The sequence below is a fragment of the Poecilia latipinna genome, unplaced genomic scaffold (assembly GCF_001443285.1).
Source record: "Poecilia latipinna isolate Pla-1442-1.1 unplaced genomic scaffold, P_latipinna-1.0 Scaffold1039, whole genome shotgun sequence".
Lineage (NCBI taxonomy): Eukaryota > Metazoa > Chordata > Actinopteri > Cyprinodontiformes > Poeciliidae > Poecilia > Poecilia latipinna.
The window spans coordinates 10,373-30,242 of record NW_015113655.1 but is presented as its reverse complement, the minus strand read 5'-3'; the positions used below and the strand labels follow the sequence as shown (position 1 = coordinate 30,242).

General features: G+C 38.9%; 1 protein-coding gene across 4 annotated transcripts in view; it reads right to left on the bottom strand.

The window, feature by feature from the left end:
- The window catches only part of LOC106959036 (voltage-dependent calcium channel subunit alpha-2/delta-2-like), a 210,323-nt gene extending 191,990 nt beyond the window's left edge, over window positions 1-18,333 (bottom strand). For 3 of the 4 annotated variants that reach the window (XM_015051294.1, XM_015051295.1, XM_015051296.1), the window contains exons 1-2: window positions 17,762-18,333; window positions 13,080-13,161 (exon numbers count right to left, since the gene is read on the bottom strand). In XM_015051294.1, coding sequence (XP_014906780.1) covers window positions 13,080-13,161; window positions 17,762-17,877 — 198 coding nt within the window. In that variant the 5' untranslated portion in view covers window positions 17,878-18,333. The remainder of the gene's footprint in view (window positions 1-13,079; window positions 13,162-17,761) is intronic. The other variant, XM_015051297.1, reaches the window with a different exon arrangement.
- Window positions 18,334-19,870: the final 1,537 nt, after the last annotated feature.

Below are 19,870 nucleotides of genomic sequence, written 5' to 3'. Positions count from 1 at the left end.
GCTCTGCTCTGCTAGAGCTGAACTCTGGTTGTTTCCTTAATTCAGAGCAATTTTAAGATATTTCAGCCACTAGAAACACAAACAGAAATGTTCTATAAAATCTCTGATCATTTATGGAGAGAAAACATGTTACAGTCAGCGCTGTGTTTCCAAGATCTGAATTATTCGTCTCAATCAGCTGACTGACCAATAAACACAGGAATGCAAAATATATTGTTTTATTTGAGTGATATCACAAAAAAACTGAAATTACAAGAAAATCTAATAATTTTTCTAAGAATGTTCTGGTGCAAATGGAAAACAAGGTAACCAGAGTGCATGCAAAAGAAAAACAAAGGGGATTAGATGCCTAATATAAGAAAAAATAATGTAAAAACAAAAAATAAATGTAGTTAAATATAATCCAATGTTAAATTAAGCATGAGATTTGAACAGTACGATATCATCAAGTATTAACTCAAGAATAGCTTTTTTATTTTAAACAAACAACTGTTTGATTGATTGATTCATTGATTGATTGATTGGTTGATTGATTGATTGGTTGATTGATTACACGCGTTACCTGTCAGCTGGCTGAAAGCGGAGCTCAACACTTTTCCCAACCTTATAAAATCAGAAATTGGAAAATAAAAAAATTAAAAATTAAAAAAACGGTCACAGTCTGGAAACAACTTGAGGACCATCAGTCACTCTTCTTAAGATACCAAAGCTTTAAAAGTACTGTTTTCTTAATTAAAAATAATAGAGTTAGTAGGTATTTAGGCAAGGATTTTATTTAAAATAAAATAAATTAAATTAAGTAAGTTAGCAGTTAGAGTATTTGTTGCCTTTTGATTGAAAAAAAGTAATTATGTCATCTTTTACACATTTGTTGTCATCTGTGGCAATTACATATAGCCATTTTACAATAATCAGACAAATACAAAAGGCAAAAGTAAAGATTGCAACAGATGCTTTCGCCTGTGTCATGAAACATCAGTGGTCAATTTGGCTTTAAACTTGGATGAATTAAGCATAATGTGAAGCCAGGGACAGAGCAATGGCATTATACAATGCAGTTCTTTCAAAACCGTCACATTTTCATTGCAAAGCCATTTTGGAATAATTCCTTCAACACCAACTCGTGGTTATCTGCATGCAGGGCTGCACTCTGCAGATATATGTATTTTCATTTATATAAACACCGCACACCAGTGCCAAGTCATCAAGCCGGGGAGCTGAGGAATCCTTGTAACCTTCCCCGGTGTCAGAAAACCAATAAAAAGGCAGAAAAATAAATACGGAGGGTTTGTGTACCCTTCTGTTGGGCTGTCAGCCCAGGGGAGTCTGGGCTGGGTGTAATGGTGTTGACTGGCTCCCGCACTCTTTAACGTGGAGCTGATAACTGGCTTTATGCGGCGCCGACGCCCGCCATTATTTTGTTGTGTGCTCGTTTTTTACAAGTTGGTGTGAATACACAGCAAATGGCACACAAACAAAGACAGACCTGCTTTCTAAACAAATAAAAGCTGGATTGGTAGCAGAGCATGCCTAAGCTTTTACAACCCTGACGTGAAACCATCAGACTGACAGGATGTCTGCGTGCGGGCCGAGCCAGACAGCAGGAAGCTCCACAACGACTGGCGAAGCGTTTGCAGCCGCATCAGCGAAACATAATTAGTTATTTGCTCTCTTGATTTGGGATCGTTTTTGAGCCATTCCTCGTTTGGCACGTTTTAAAATGTTGCTTTTAACTCATATTTAAAATTAATTTACAACAACTCGCAGACCCCTCTACTCACTTCACAGTGTGAAATCCAGCAAAAAGCCTTGCCATTACCTTTTACAGGAGCTGTGCGATTAGAGCCGTTTCCTGCTAAAGTCATTAACCCTTCCAGACCCAACGGAGAGCCGGCGATCCAGCCAAATCTGCAGTACCGTAATTCTGCCACACGTGGCGCTATCTGAAAAATTCCAACGGTTTCTGAAAGGAAAGACATTGCACTTTTCAGGCAATATCGGATTATTACGGTAATTTCACCCCGTCATAGCAATGAGTGAAATCAATCTGAGGGGCACTCTTTTAATAGACGGTAAATTGTGAAAATAACTTGCTAGATATTGAAAGTTCCAGTTGTTATGGATAAATGAGCAAATATATTTACTGACATGGCATTTAAAGAACTGCGTACAATTAAAACAAGGAAAAATACCCAGGCGGAGATTTGAAATCTAGGTCACAAAGGGTTAATATTTCCTTTTATTAACTGCACATTCGCTGACAGACAAAAAAAAACTGAAAATAAAAAGCCCAGAAAATTTGCAACCTGTCAAATATTTTTTAATGTAATATTTGGCTTTAAAAATTCTGTGTGCAAGTGTTGTAGGGTATACTGATTTGACCTTGTTAATATTAGATTCAATTGTTTTGATCATCTGCATTCCTCTTCTGCTCTCCATGAAGAAAGTTTGACTAGCCGACCAGCCCTCCATGTCTTCAAATAATAAGTTTTATTTGAAGATTGTTACCAATTCACCAACTTCTCTGCTATATTTAGCAACATTTCAGCCAAAAAAACAAAAATCTGAATCGGCAGGTTGGGCTTTTTAAAGATCGATAATCGCTGATGAGCCAGAAAACTGCAACCAGTGCATCTGTATTAAACCTACAGCCAGATATAGCGCTCTCTGTGATTAGGAATCCTAAAGACAATAAAAAGAGAGGGGCAGGCAAATGTGCTTTCAGAGCAGTAGGAGATTGTAACTGAAAGCACATCTCTGTCTGTTCTCCTCGCGAGTAAGCAAAGGAATCCACCTCTCTTTGTTATTTAATCCGTGTTAATAGATGTTCAACTCTGACATAATAGAAAGGCTTAGATCAAAGCACATGCATGTTAGAATGGCCCAGTCAAAGTCTGGACCCAAACTAGACTTTGAGGCTGTGAGTAAGTTTGAACGTTGGTGTTCAGAGGTGATTTCCATCCAATCTGACGGAGCTTGAAATATTTTGTAATAAATGGACAAAACGTAAAGCAAAAGTGCTGGAGCGGCATTAACAGTGAAAAGTGGATGTACAAAGTATTGATTCAGGGATGAACACAAAGATATGCCAAACCTTGAATTTTTAAAAAACATGCATCATTTTGCTGTTATGCTTTAGTCCATCACATAAAATCCTTACAAATTAAAGTTTGAGGCTGTGACTTGACAAAGCGGCAAAAAGTTAAAATGGTATTAAAACTTTTCATCAATGTTTATGTAAAGGAAAAGAGGTTTTCCATTCAGTTTTTTGTAAACATCAAATTGCTCAGTGGAAGCTATTAACTATTTATCCCTTTCAACTTAAAAAAAAAAAAAAGGAGCACAGAAAAGATGACGAACTGAACCGATAAAGTAGTGACGAAGGGTTGCAGGAAGGAAGCCAGAGCCTCAGCGACGAAGCTGAAATAGCCTGTGATGTTTCACATAAACAGATAACTTAAGTGTCAGGGTCCAAACCAGAAGATAGAAGAGGAGAAATCAGAGAGAGAGAGTCACCAAATCTTCTCCCTCTCTCCTTTAAAGGCAGCGTCTAACTCCTCTCTCCTTGCTTTTATCAAAAGGAGCTCTTAGCAGTAGCCAGCTCATTAACAGTGCTCTGAAAAAACACTTGGACTCTTACAGATTTACTGCTCACTTTATATATTTTCTTTTATTGAAGAAAAAATGTTACCACAATATTTTCTTTTATTGAAGAAAAATGTTACCACAACCAGCAAGACCCCATGTTAAGAAGTAATTGCCCAACTAAATTCAGTGATTCTTTGCTGCGGCAACACTTGGCAGCAACAAACAAGTGTTTGCAATAACTGGGAGTGAGTCTCTGAAATCGCTCTGGAGGAGATTTGACTCATTCTTCTCTGCAGAACTGCTTTAAAGGAGCATTACTATGTATTTTCCCTGCATGTAGTGTCATTTTACACCACTATAAAATACCTGTGTTACCTCCAGTTCTTACGAAAATGCTGCAAATATCAAACTATACATATAAATATATGAACCCCTTCTAGACTGAACGTCTTGACGGCACAGTTCCACAAGCTAAATTTGCTTTACCGTAATTCCACAACACTTTGCACTATCTGAAAAATTTCAATGTTGTGTTATTACGGTAATTTCCCTCCTGCTGTAGCAGGGAGCATGTTACGAGACGCTCTTTTAATAGACGGTAAATTGCAAAAATAAGTTGATAGATATTGAATGTTCCAGTTCTTATGGAGAAATGGGCAAATATATTCACTCACAGGACATTTAAAGAACTTTGTACAATTAAAATGAGCAGAAATATCCAGGTGGAGATTTGAAACTTATGGTTAAAGAGGTGAATAGAGAACCCAGAAACTGTACTCAAGTGAAAAAGTAAAAAGTAGCAATCCAAGAAATTACTAAAGAGTAACATAGTACTTAGTAACTGATCAAATTATCATTCATTTATTATTCAAAAGATTCTTAATCAGATGGACCAGAATATAAAGTGAATTGGACATTTTGGTAATTTAAGGACCAAAATGACAATAATTAATATAAGTAACAAAAAATGACAAAATCAGGCAAAAGAAAATGTTTCCAAATCAGTTTCTTTCAGTAAAAAACTTTTGAAACTGTAATAAAAACTGCAGGTGTGTCTGTGTCTGGTGAATTTTGGTTAAAACATGTTTGTTTTTCATTCAATCGGAAGAGAATCCAGAAATTTTACTCCATAGTAAAAATACTTCATAGTAAAATTACTCAAGTAAAAAGAGTATTTGTAAAAAATACTCCTCTAAGTACATTTATCCTAAAGTATCTGAGTAACTGTAACTAGTTGCTATCCAACTCTGTACATGTAATTTGACTCTGTCGTATTTGACACCTTGAAATTGGTCTCCGTCTCTTTAAGAATCCCTTTCTCCATGCCGTCCATTGATGCCGTTTAAAACCTTTCTAAGGAGCGTTTTAGTTTATAGTTTGTATAATAAGCTAAGCAAATCTTCCACAAGGTGCTTGTGAATTGTTGCTGCCGCTAGTCTGGAGGAGCCGAGTGGGAAATGTGGAAATTTCTCAAACATGCGTTAAAAATTCAAAGTAACACATCAACTTGTTATGTTTGCAAAATGCCTCCCCTTTGACTTTATTTTTGCAGCACTGTATGCATGTCCACTCAGAGACAGACGAGCAGGCAGGGTTAGAGCTGACATCGCTTTCAGGAAAAGAGGAAGGGTCTGTGGGCAGAGAGCAGGAGCGATGATGTCTGGCAGAGCAGACTGGGCATTTGAGACAGATTATTGGAAAACTCTGCAGTCAGCGATACTGTATAAATCCACCAGTGCACTTTATGGAGTTATCTGTTTGTTGGGGCCGACTGCGGTGGCTGGGAGCAACACAGAGGAGCAACAAGAGACATCAGAAATTGTCTTCAGCCTACATCTAACGTCGCCCTCCAGCAGCAGCTACATACCTGCGGTGATCAAATGGAACAAGATGCCTCGGCAAAACAAACAAAAAAAAAGACCTGCTGCTCAGAAGCACACACACACACACACACACACCAACGCAGACAGACGACATACATGTCATGAGCATGCACGACGCCTGGCAGCACTGGAGGCGAGAAGGTCTGTGCAAAGCCGAGATAAACCTTGAGCCAGCATGTGGTCAGCAGGCCAACTGATGCGGTGCTGACAAAGATACGGAGCGAAGGGGGGAAAGTGACAGAAAGAGAGCAGAAATACGGAGCAGACGAAGCTCATGCAAACACCGAGCAAACGCTGAAAGCATCTTTTGGCAATCTGTCTCCCCTTCACATCGATTGAGAAGCCACTCTCAGGTTTCATCCAGAGCAACAAACACGGAGATGACGAAGCATGGCAGCGGAGCAGACACACCCTAACAGAGCCGAGCCGTCAGCCTGGAACCGAGGAGTTCAGGATCCGTCCTCTTCTGCAGCTTAAATTATTCATGCTGACTAGATGCTTCTCATTGAAATGAATTTCAGTTTCACTTGGACTGATCGTTTTAAACATGTTTAACAGTCGTGCTCTGCTAAAACCGTGGAAATCGCCCTGACACTATGAGCCCGTCTGTTTGTGAAAAGTGTAGGTTTTATGAAATGTAAGCGGAGAATTCGGCTCAGGATATTTACTCATAAACTTTACTTTAGCAGTTCACAATCTCTCAGAGGGAAACGTCGCCATTTGTTCAAACTGCAGCACATTCTCAAGCATTTCAGGCTAAATGAGTTTAGCCTGAAATGCTCATCGTGTTTATTAAGTTTAATCCTCTTTTTCTTGTGTTTTAAATTGTTAGCATGTTGAACATTTTAACCAACAACTAATTTGCATTAAATATTTGTCTGAATTTCCAACAGAAAATATAAATAGTAGAAAATATATATATTTTTAAATTACTTATAAAGCATGACCTGGTCTAATTTTAAAAATACTTTATGCTCTGATATTTAGGAAACCACAATATTATGACCAGTTGTTTTTATTTTCAGTGAAACAGCTAGTGTTACAGCTAAAATTCAATCACTACTTTAAAGGTAATTATTAAAACAATAAAATAATAATGATAATAATGCATCATTATCAAACACTTATCAATTTAAAGTAGGTCTTACTTATGTAAAAGCTGCAAAATACTACAAATATTAGTGAATTTTGCTTGTTTCTTTGAATTTATCTTCTACATTTTTAATCCATTTAATTTTATTCTGATTTCGTCTTTGCCATGAAAGGACAACAACAATTTTGTAGGACATGAACTATGACAACAAATATTAAATTAAATGATTGTTAAAATTAAATTAAAAGAAAAAAAAAGATTACTTCATAAAACTTTAGCAACCTGAAAAACTGGTGTTAGCTTAAAAAAAATCAGTAAAGTTTATTTATAAAGCATTTTTTACAGACATAAAATCACAAAGTGCTGTGCAGCAGAAATCAACCTTAAAACTAGACAAAGCATAAAACAAAACATAGCAGGTTGTCTCTAGCATTTCGTTCAGACAACTAACACATGCTAAGTCTTGTCTTTCTAAAGATTTTACAAAAACACAACTTCTTTTGTTTCATTTTAATTAGAGGAGAGCTTCAGGCCTTGACCATCGACTGAATCTTTTATGCAACTCTTTCCTCTGTAAACCTTAAAACAGAAACATTAAAATCAGAATCTAAAAGAGCATCTACTTACACAAATCAAGCTTATAAATATGAAATATGGAGCGTTTTTACATATTTCTTTTCCTCATTTCTTCTGAGTGACATCCTTTAATACACTTTCTTCATTCGTTCCTGTTATTGTCTTCCATGCACTCCAGTGTTGTGGTTTGACAAAACAATAACCATTCATGAAAAAGGAAAAAATCAAACAATTCCCATTTTGGAGCCAGGAACCAGTAACTGCTCTGCATTTTCACCTAAAATAACACAAAATATGCTAATAATAAAACGGTGATTACTGGACTAATCTGATTGTTGAAGCTTAGTCTGTATCTCTGATAAAGCATCGCTAATGACAGCTTACGAGTGTGGGCGCACTATTGTGAATGTGCCTCAGGATATGAAAACAATGGAAGTGTCCGTCAGCGCCTCTCATCTCCGCGTTCTGCAGCACATCAAACCCAGCAGCTCAACAAGACGAGCAAGATAAGGGCCGTAAGCAGCTTCTGCGCGCTCACATTTGAGTTTATCCGTCTGAGGAAGTTTGACACACATGAGCATCCGTCTCACTTGTCAAGCCATCGCTCAGTGCCCCCCCATCACCTTCCAAAATGCCCACCTCCTCGGCTCCCGGTCGCCCACTCGCCTCGTCTATCTGAGCGCCACGTTTCTCCATTTTGAAACGTCCACCTCCTCTACATCACTCACCCTCCGTCTCAACAATGAGAGCTTGACTTAACCTGTCTACAGTAAATTTGAGGGCGTTTAAAACTCATTTTGGACCAAAAATAAATAAATAAATCTAGAAATAATATAGTTATTTTTCTGATTCAGACCTCGGCCTCGCTCCCACATTCGTCCGCTACTTTGCTTGTCAGAAAAGATCACATCTCAACCAGGAGCGCGAACCGAGCACAGCGCAATACATCCAACTTGGCTCAAAGACAAACCCAGAAATAATTTGCACACACTTTACTTTTTTTTTTTTGTCTCACATGAGAATAAACTGCGCATGAAAAGGAAGGGGGCGCAGAGGGAGGCAATCTTGTTACGAGCCGGCGTAGCCCTGGGAAGATTTCTATCAGACACACGTAAAGAGAGAAGCATCCATTTAGAAAATGGCTTTTCTAGGCATGCTGGGCCATTTAGCACACCCTGTGACGACTCCTGTTTGGGGCAACGATAAATGTTCCTTCACACACAGTATGTGCACGCAGTCAGACCAGCACACACACACACACACACACAGCCATATGGGCAGCCAACACAAGGCATCTCTGGTAGTAACACTTTTAGAGCGAGACAGGCTCCGTTGGGTTTGGCTAACGGACACAACCTCACACACTTGTTGACTCGGTTGGTTTAAATACGAGGAACTTCACGTTTACAGGGCGCTGAACATCGAGTCGGTACTCAGAACCAAGGAATCGGTTCACTTAAACATGAGAAACTACGTCCCACTTTTAGGAAAACCACAACTGAGAACCACAAAGAGCTTCCTAACAAAACCAAAGCAGCTTTAGAGTTAATGAGGATTAGTGATCAAAAAAGCTTCATCAAAATCTTGTTTCCATTTAAAAACTAAACATTATCAGGACGCATCATCAACTTTTAACATTTTGCTGTTTAAATTTATAAATTTGCATTTATTACTGGAAAAAGTGCCACTTCCTCTTAAATCGCATTCAGCGCTTATGTTTTAAATGTATCAAAGTTACAGATTTGCACCAATTGCAACTTTCCAGCCTGATTCTAACTTCAGATTGTTTTATTAAAAATTAATCCGCCCGTTTCTATTTAAGTTAATTTGGGTTCCTGTCTCTGAAAACGGAATAGTTTTATTTAATTATTGCAATTTACTGTGTGTAAGATTGCAAAGGACCTAACAAAGATGGAATATTTGTAATGAAAGCTGCATAAAAGCTCTGGTTTATAGTTATATGTGTGGCCTCTGGGATGAACTTTAAGTTAATATGGAGGTTTGTCAATATCCTCAGTTATTCCATCAGGGATATGAATAATTGTGGACTTAATTGTAGATTTTAGCAGCAATAATAATCTGACTAATCTGCCTTGCTCTTCTATTTTTTACTTTAATATTCCTATCACAAGTCTTTTCTTCTCAGAAAAGCCCTAAAGCAACACATTTTGGGGGAAGCAAATGTCAATTTTTTGCTAATGGTTGAGAAAACGTTTTCATGTTTCAAGCTAACAAAATGTTTTTAAAATGTCACCTGCTACCTTCCACATCTGCAGTCCAACATGTCCAAACCAGCAGCTTTTTTCACACCTTGTAGCTCAGAGATGCATGATTTCTATCGAACAGAGTCAAGACGCCTTCACCTTGAAGCCGTGTTACTTAGCCAGTCTACTCCTCAGCACTAATCAGCAGGAGAACTGAGAAAAATATTTACACACACTGCGAAAAGCAAACATTTTGACAGGTAAATTCTCCGCTCTTCTGTGTTTACACTGGATAAGTGCTAAAATCAACCTTGCTATATCAGACACTCGGAGCGTCTGCCTTATATCAACTAATGGTCATTACCCTTTCCACCGGGACGAGCTCCGTCCGCTCTCCTCCTCCTCTCTGGGATCCATCAATGTCGCCGCCATACGACCGGCTATTACACAACCCACTGTTACTGCTAGCATTAAAGCCACAGGCGTCGCACGGGCCCGATGAATCACACTCACCCAAACAGCAATAATGAAGCATTTATCTCAGGGTGCATTACAAACCCTGGAAGCATGGCAAATGTGCACATGGCAGAAGTACGATGAAACAGTGTCAATAACATGGCGCTGCACCATCTGCTCTGCCACAAGACGCACATGTTACACAGAAACTGTGATACTGGAGACACAGTAAAACCAAATCTGCACTCCGGAGAGTCTGCCCATCTCATGAATTTTATTTGGTTCTCATGTGTTTTTATCTAAAAGAATAAAAAAAGTGGCAACACTTTATCTGAAGGGGTGAGCATATGACTGACACGACACCGTCATAAACCGGATATAACATTCAAGACGGAGTCTTAATGAATGGTTATGACTGCTGTCATAAACATTGTAATGCAAGGCTGACACTTTTAGTGAACTGCATGGTTTAGTACAACTTTGCATTAAAAGTGTCATCATTTACCGAATGACACTTCATGACAGTCAGAACCATTCATAAAGACACATAACGTGTTATAACATCTTTATTACATTGTCATGTCAGTCTTATACGCACTCCTATGTTACCCAAACTGTTCCTCTTAAAGGAAAGCTAATCAAGTGTTTGTTTCCAGTTTCCATTTAAAGAGCAAATATTGATACATTTTAAATATAGAAAACATTAACATTTTAAAAGTTACGTCACTATCGGCCTTTCTGTTTGTGTTCAGAAATGTTATAATTCACTTTTCAGAAAAAAAAAACAGTCTCATAAGTGAACCTCTCTAACAGAAAATGCTTCCATATATGGATTGATGGCAGTGAATGTAACCGTAGTTTGATGAATATTATCACTATGAGGCTAGACATATAAAGAAAATTTCTTATATTTAGCAGAAATGTGTTAATACTGATAACATAAAAAGGCTGCAGCGACCACCTTCACTGTGAAGATCATCTCTGCAGCAAACATGGAGGATCTCTGAAGAAAATGTCTCTCCACTGAAAACTGTAACTGACCGATTGCCGATCTTTAAAAAGCCTGACCTGATGATTCTGATTTTGGCTGATACTGATTTTTTTTTGTGTGTCTGAAATGTTGCTAAATGTAGCAAGAAAGTTGCTGAGTTGGCAACGGAGGGGTGACTATTGTTAACTGCAGACATGACCTGGTAGCCGGTCTGTCAGTCAAACCTCTGTAAAGGCAGAGCAGAAGAGGACAGTGGCTGATTTTTAGATCTTTCCCAATGTTGATAAGATCTGTGGATAAGATCAGCTTCACATGTAAGCATCGGCCGATCACCAATTTCCCAAAATTAAGGAAATCGGCACCAATAAATTGGTGCACCCCGAGATACAGGTACTGCATTTCCAACAGGAAGTCAACAGCCAGGCCAGCAAGGCATGAAATTAAAAAAAAATACACTTTCTTTTACAATGATTCTTAATTTTATGTGTTTTCTGAGCAAAAAAGATGACATTATTTCATGTGCTCACTCCTGTTTCTCCTTGTTGTTTCATCCCAACAATTAGCTGCTCAGTCGCTGAGCCACTTAGATTTTAACGACCACACGTGAAGTTACCTTTAAGGCCAAATGAAATGACACAATTACTGCAGGCAGAGTTTGAGTAGCATGATAAGTTGTGCTGTAGTAGTAAATGTTTGCCACTGGAGTGCAACTAAATCCTAACAAGCAAAATCTACTCGTTATGTGGAGAAAAGTGAGACTGAAGAGGAATTCAGTGATAATTGTTTGCAGAAATAGGAAGAGCGATATCCTTTTGAATCATGTCAACAATGCTGGTCAGAACTGGAGCAGAATGTCAGTATCTAACCCAAATGCTGCTGAAATGTCCATGTTTTAAGTCAGAGTTTTCCTTCACATGGTTGAGGATTACATTCAGGTTGTTTACCTTAAAACAGTTTTAAATCGCTCAGTAGGGATCCGACTTGCTGGGAGTCAAACCTTCTGAACCGAGCCAGCAGTTCTTCTTCTTCCCAGAGAATAACTGTCACATCAATCTTTACTTTATGAACTTAAGCAGGAGACTTTGCCATCACAGCACAGCAGTTTTAAAAAAAAAAAAATTTGGCATGTTTTGATTTCTATAAAGGTTTACCTACCAGGCCTGTAGCGATACACTAATCTCACGGTACAGTATAATATGCGATATTCTGCTCATAGTACGATATATATCATGATATTCAGCAAACGATACGATATGACACATTTTTAAAATTTTCTGAAAGATTTTAGAGTGACAGAGTGATTTTGGTGACATTTTGTGGCCGTCTCATGGACTTGGGTTGAATTAAGTGAACTGATGGTGTAATCAATGTTGTTTTTGTTATACATGTGCTTTGTTTAAACATTAATTGTGTGGCTATGTGTATTTGGTTATGCAGAAAATGAAGCTTTTTGCCTTATTCACTTATATTAAGTAATGTAATTTATCTATTTCATTATTTAATTAATTGTAACCAGTTGTTTCATTACATGCCATTTTTAATGTACATGTGCAACTGGGTAAAAAATGTCATGTGTGATAGCTGTCGTGGATTTGACATAAAACGCAAAGATTTAATGTTTCGATACTCGCAGATGAAAAATTGATACTTTGAGGAATCTATAAAATTACACAGCCCAATACCTACTTTATGATTTCATCATGGAAATAAATCTAACTATCGTGAGCTGCAAACCTGAACATAATTTGTAATAAATTACACCTTTAAATCTAAATTTTGAATGTGTATTTCTTGTAAAGTTCAAATGCAGACACAGTTACTACATTCATCCCCAAAGCTATCCAGAAGTTCAGACAGTGCAATAAGAAGAGCAACAATCGCAAAACAAAAAGCACTGTAATTAAATTTAAGTTAAATTGAACCAGAAATCAAACTAATAAAAATTAGAGCTGAATGTCATATGTGCTAAAATAAGAGAGTATTACAAGAGATTTACCAATCGATTGACTGACTTTTATAAACGGTTCAAACACTGAAAGATCAGTTTTTTTGTGTTCACTAAATGCATCAGAACTTAAAACGTCCACCATTTTCTGTCGACTTATCATTAAATGAAAGACAATCTTATAAAAGTTAAAGGCATTTGCTTGTAAATAAAGATGAAACAGCTTGTTGTTTTCTGCTTGATACTCACACACACATTCATGTTGTACAACCAAGCCCAGAGGAATCTGATTAATAATGCAAGCAAACGCAGCTCGTCACATGTCCGCGTGACGTCAACTTACCGATCTCATCTGCTGAGCTCCGGTAACGTGCTGAAGAACCTTTTCCAGCTCCTTCTCAATGCGTCCGGCCCAGTGAATCATCCTGCAAAAAAACAAAAACCACAACACGTCCCTCAACATCTTCATCTGAACAGGTTCTCACACAGTTCTCTGTCACTACGGATGAATAAACGAGTGAGTGTCTGTCCCAGTGTGTTCTGCTGGAAAGCTGCCACAGTCTGTGCCAATGTTTCCAGATTCCTATCTGGACGAATCCTTGTGCTAATGTCCAACTTTCTCATCAGCACCTCCTTCGCCCATCAAATCCTGCATACATCTCTCTGGTTGGGACTGGCAGGACCGGCGGCGACTGAGCCCGTCTTGGATCTCCGGCTTCGTAATAAAATTGCTGGGGTCTGACAGAAGTGCACCCTAGGCAGGAGCTGATCTCCGTTAGACGGAGCCAAGTTGGGAATTAAGAGATCAAACGCCTGGAGCTCATCACTGTATATCTCTCGCAGAGCAACAAATGACTTAATGGAGCCAGATTTAGATCATTTTAAAGCAAAGGAACCAGCCTGGCAACCTGGATGTGAGCTGCTCAGCCCGCAAAACGGTTTAAAAGCTTTCAGCAATCAGATGGATAAACTCTGTCATGCGTTCACCGTCCAGCCACCGGCTGCCAACCTTTTGAAGATAACCAATCAGTCGCCTCAACGTCTCAACACAATGCGGTCGCTTGTCTGTTAATGCGATGACAGAAACAAATGTCATCTTCAAATGTCAGATTTGCTCAGAAGATGAGAAGGAAGAAGGCCGAGTTAACAGAATGCAGAAAATCGCCTTGCTGCCAAAAGTGGGGAGTGGGAAGCAACAGATCCAAACATGGAGGCGGTTTGTCTGTGTTTATCACACAAGTCATGGAGAAAACAAGAGGTCTTCCGAGTGAGAGTGTTCACTGTGAAAAGGCCAGAAAACAGGCAGGATGCTGCGAGTCCGGGGCAACACCTAGGTCAGACGGTCTTTAATACGCTTTAGATCCAACAATCAATTAGTCAGACTGGGATTTGCTAATTTTCCCATAATTACCTCTGAGTGATGGAAAAAAGATCAAAACTAAGATCGACTACCATTTTCAGCCAACAAATGTGTCAACAAACCATCTGAGCCAGAAAAATCCTGATCTCTGAGTCTCTGCTTTAATTCATCATTAAATTAGTTATTTTAAAAAAACAACTTCTTAAACTAGAAGGTCAGTTTCAAACATGAAAACTGCTGATCAAAATTAATAGTGGTTTAAATGAATGAATGAAAAATGCTCCCAACTGTTTGGCTCTGATTATTGATTGGCAGGTCAATTAATGATAAATCAGATTTAATTAAATACATGAAAACTAAACATGCATTTAATGAACATTTTATCATTCATTCATATTAGTTGAATTCAAAACAACTAATTGTGATCATGTGGTGCTGATATTGATTAATTTACAACACTTATCAATTTGGTCATGTTGATTATTAATCTCAAATATATGGTGGAAAACCAAATGAGTAGAAATGAGATGTTTATGAAATCCATCACAACTACAAACTCAACATTTTGGTCTAAAAACTCGACAAACAAGAACTTTGATCCACTTCCTGAATTTATGGTTAGGGGCGTGAGTTTTGAAAAAAAAAATATTATGCAGCGTTGATTCAAAACAAATTTCTGAACATAAAACAAACATAAAAACAGAACCGACACAGAGACGTTTGCTCAGTAGAATTCAGTCAAATAGATATATATTCAAATTTGATCAAAGAAATAAAATAATTCAGCCAAGTTGAGTTTACTCTTCAGATTTATAAAAAACTTTCTACAAGCACGTGGCGACAGTGGAAAGGAAAGTGCCATTATAATGAACTTTATAAGGAATGATGAGAGTAATTCTTCAACTTTCCACTGGATTCAAAACTCATACATCTATCATAGAAGCTGCAGATCATTTTTGTGCTGCAATCTACAAAATGAAACTCTGGAATTGGTCAAAATGGAAATCAGCAGGTCAGACTTTAAAGAAAACTGAAAACTCAGTGGCAATGCAGAAAAGTTTACATTTATAAATATCTAGCTGGCTAGAGAACTATATTCATCCCTAATGCTATCCAGAAGCCCAAAAAGAGCAAAATATTTAATAAAATGATCAATAATAACCTCAATATAAAGGGGGTGTTACACTAAAAGCATTGAAATTAAATTTAAACCAGAAATCAAACTAATCAAGCTAGTAAAAATTGGAGCTATGTCCATGCATTAACCCACGTTGTAAGAAAGACAAAATAGAAATAAATACACAAATCAGCTGATTTGAGTTTTATAAATGGTTTAAAGTTCAGTTTTTTTCTGTTGGCTAAAAATGCATTTTCTGTCAATGAGTGTGTCACCAACAGCCTGCACTTTAATAGACATGTTATAGCTAAATAAAATACATTCCTATGAAGGTTAAAGGCATTCAAGGCACAGCTGGATTAAAAAAAAAAAAAAGCCTGCCACACTTTATTTTTCTCATTTAATTCTTGGATGAAAATCTCAGAAGAAGTTAAGATCCAAATTGGTCGGGAAAAGCTCGACTGCTGCATCTCCAACTACAGGGAGCATCTGAACCGCCGGGGGAAATAAGCAGTCAAGTAATATCTGTTAAAATGTTCCTTTTCCAAACTACTTTATCATGACTTCTGAGTTTTACTGGACTAAATCGAATGAGCAACACATCCTCCAGTCTCAGATGTGCAGAACTCCAACTACAGAGATATCAGGACACGGTTGTTTAGGAAATTATATGCACTACTGGGGCCCGATGCTGAACGCACGCCTTTAGACCTCGTGTGTAATGAAAGCTGTGTTATCTTTCTTTAAAACAAAGAAGTTTTCATGGTTCAGCACTTTAAAGCCGACTGCCTGCTCTCTGCCTCTTTCTAGTCTGATGTAGTTGTAGAAACGCCGCCATTTGTTCCCCTGCGTTTTTGATGTTTTTCCCCCCAACGCATGCTGATGTATGCCCGGCCCAACATTACGGGAAAGCAGAAAATGTGATGAAATGAGTTCGGATGGGAGACCTGTGTGCCGGCAACATGCTATCACTGTGTCCATTCTGCTGCGATGGATCTCATCACTCGCGCTGCCACACTCAAATATCTATTAGGGCAGGAGGTTGACTATTTTTTGATGTGTGGAAATAACATTTTGACAAGATTGCTGTTGATATTTTACCATCACTGGAAAGATTTACTTTCTGGGGAGGAAAAACTGCTATCAGAACCGATTTCTCCACATCATTTAAACATATAGAAACTGCTCCCTCCCTCTGCTAGAAACACACTGAAGTATAAACTGAAGCATTACCACAACGCAATTTGAGTTCTCAGAAAATGCGAGCACTGCTGGGAAATTAAGTGTGCCTTCAAAACAAATAAGAAACTCAGATAGGTTGGCTCAGAAGCTGCACACACACAGACACACACATGCTTCAATTATGTAGCAAGTTCTGGCAAACGTAATGTGGGTGACCCAAAACCCAGTATAAAAACCCCAAGAGGAAGCTGAATATAATACAGACTTAAACAAGGGCACCTTAGACCTGAAGGGAGGGAGGCATAAGATGTTCAAAAGAAAAAGGGAATCGACTCGGAAGCTCTTCACGCAACAATTGAATGACATAAATTTCCTGCGCCACCTTTTTTCATTGGGCTTAAACAATCAAATCAGCGATCCAGCTAATCTGAGTCAATGGCACTGAAAGTCACCTTGGACATCAAACTAACAAACCCCTGGATATTTTCACCAGATAATCCAGCAGCATGCATCAGGAGCCACTTAAATATATTTTTATGTCTCTGACATCAGAAACACTTTCATCAAATGTCCTCCAGAGTTCAGCAGCTGATGCACTTTGAGGGATTATTACTGAGAAAAAGGAATAAATAAATCTAAAAAAATAAAAAAAAAGATATGTTGTGTTGGCATCAGTCACCTCAGAAACGTGGTAATTAGATTATGCTTTAATCAACCAATGTTCATCCTTCATTTTGTCAAGGAGAAGTAAATTGGCTTTGCATTTAGCTCAGTTGTCGGGACTGTTTCCCAACAGGTGCGCTGCAAAAGTCAAACTTCAGTTTTCCTGCTTCAGTTTCAGGTTTTACTGACAATAAACCATCATCTTCATGAACAGTTGGCCTCATCAGAGCGCCTGATTTTCATAATATCCATGCATGTTGAGTTTCTGGTATAGTTTAAAACATCAGTTTTTACTTATACTCTGTTATTCCCACTGTGTGTGTATGTGTGTATCTGTGTGCGTGTTATCCGGAGGACTTTAAAGCTTAGGTCGGATGTTCTCCCAAATGCAGAGTCAACCACACAAATTTCCATTTTCCATTTCATCTCCCTATTAATATTTCTCAAAATCCGCCTCCAGCACGTGTCTGTGCACCACGATGCCATATTTACAATTATTCTCAGCATCGGTATTAGATGTCTCTATATCACAGGACGCGTGGGGACTGATGTTGATCTCGCTGCATCAAACGGAGCATCAGGAAACATCAGATCCTGCGAGGTAAACTGCGCTGCGCACACAGCCTTGTTGGGGGCCACCTGTCCTACTTCAGCCCTCCCTCTCCCCTCCTACCCTTACACCTAAACAGCGCTTAGTACTTACGTGTAGTGCTGTGGGAAGTGGTGGGTCCCGGCTGTCGGTGTGGAGACGCATATAATAAGTACAGTTTGTACGGCGAAGAGGCAGAAAACGCCGATCGACTGCGCGCAGATCGCCATTTTCCATTAAATATTCAAGAAACTGGGAGAAATAAGAGAGAGTACCGGAAGGACAGACAGTCTCCCCCTCTCTCTCTCTGTGTGTGTGTGTGTCTCTTGCAGCTGAGCTAAGAATAAACCGAGCTCCGGAGGAAAGTGAGCGGTAGGAGGTGAACGGTCGCCGGACGCTTCTGGACACTTCAGCCCCGCGCTGTGAGGGGCTCCGCCGGAGGCGCACACGCCACGCAGAAATTTGGCACCAAAATAAATGATAGAAGCAGACTCAGGAGGCGAGGATCGGGGGAAAGATGCTCAGCCGCTGTTGCTGATGTGCCCGCCTGGCTGCTGCCTGTTCGCGCACTCGCTGTCCTCCCTCCCCTCTCTCTTTCTCTCTCTCTCTCTCCCAGCTAAAGCGCACATTCGCTCCCTTTTTTCTCCTCCGTCTTCTCCAGTGCAACAACAGCCATACACGGTGAAGCTCAAAGCGCCGCCACTGTTCCCCATTACGCTTTCAAAATAAAACCATTTGTAGTTTCTGGTGCAAAACGTCGCACTAAAGTGACTGCGCGCAGCCCATTGCGCACTGCTTTTCCCAGAGAATGTTTTTTAAAACAACTTAATCCTCTCTAAATTATGATGACGTTAAATTTGACTGCGCACTTATTTTACGACATTAAATGCGCAAAGCGAGTTTGAGAATTGCGTCTTTTGTTGACTCAGCTTTGACCTCAGTTTTTTTTTTTTTTTTAATTATTTTATTTTGTAGGCCTAACTTCCTGTGTTCCACCCTCTGGCTCACTTGATTCATCTTTTGGCACATCAGAGGTCCTTCCTCCTTCACCAAGCGGCCCGTTCCTGTGCGCTCGACGGGGGCGCGCATCAGGCCACCTCCTCCTGACGTCCCCCTCCTCTTCCTCCCCCTGTGCCTTCTTCACAAACTCTGGATTAGAGGCAGAAATCAAGGCTTTATTTTGCTAATTAGAGGCTCGACTCTGGAGGGGCCCGTTGTATTAACTGGAGTGTAAACATTCAGCAATCACAGGCTGATCCGCAACTACATTTGTTCTACTTATTGTCGCATCTGGTCCAGTGAACGAGTTTGAATGGATGCAAAGAGAATTAATAACGTTATTTTGGAGCTGAATGCGAATGTTTCATTCTTTTAAAAGGAGGAGATTTGTGTTGAACGGATGAGCACAGCTCACATGTTTGGAGTGCCTACAGTCAGGCCTGTCACAATAAGCGATAAGTCAATTAATGATAAATTAAAACAAATCAATTTCCATTTTCGAAGATTTTTATCTTTCTACCAAAACCCAGATGACAAAACTCTTCAGTCTGGTGTTTTGGTTTCAACTAGATCTTTTTTTGAAGGATAATTTTATTTACATAGACATCATAATTCATTGTATTTATTTCTGTTTTGTTTATTTTTTTAATGTCTTGTGTTAAATATTCATTAGAATTTAAAGTTGATTAATCGTTGAGAATCTGTTATTGCATTAATAAGCCTTTACTATTATATTACTTGAAAATAATCTCAAAAACAACAATATTATCGTTTATCACGATAACTTCCGGGACAATTTATCGTCCAGCCAAATTTGGCCGACCTATAGTTCATTCTGCCATTTTACTACACAAACAGAGCAGGAGAAAATGATCCATAAGGGGAAATTATTTTCAACATTTTTGCAACTGAACCTTTAAAAAGTTTCCCAAGGGTTTGTACACAACACCCCTCAACTGTGAACGGTTTTTGGAGGAGCTTTCATGTTCAAGTCTTTTTAGATATGTCTGGACCAGCTTTGTCCATCTGGACAGACTGGATTTAGGTCTGGACTTTGACTGGGCCGTTATTCTATGCTTTAATTGAAATTATGAACCTTGTCCAGGATCCTGTGCGTCGTGACACGTCGTGTTTCACATCCAGGCCGAATGCTACATTTTGTTCCCCAATCAGAGCATCTTTTATTTCCTGGGTCTGCTGCGTCCACCAATTTCTTCTCATCAT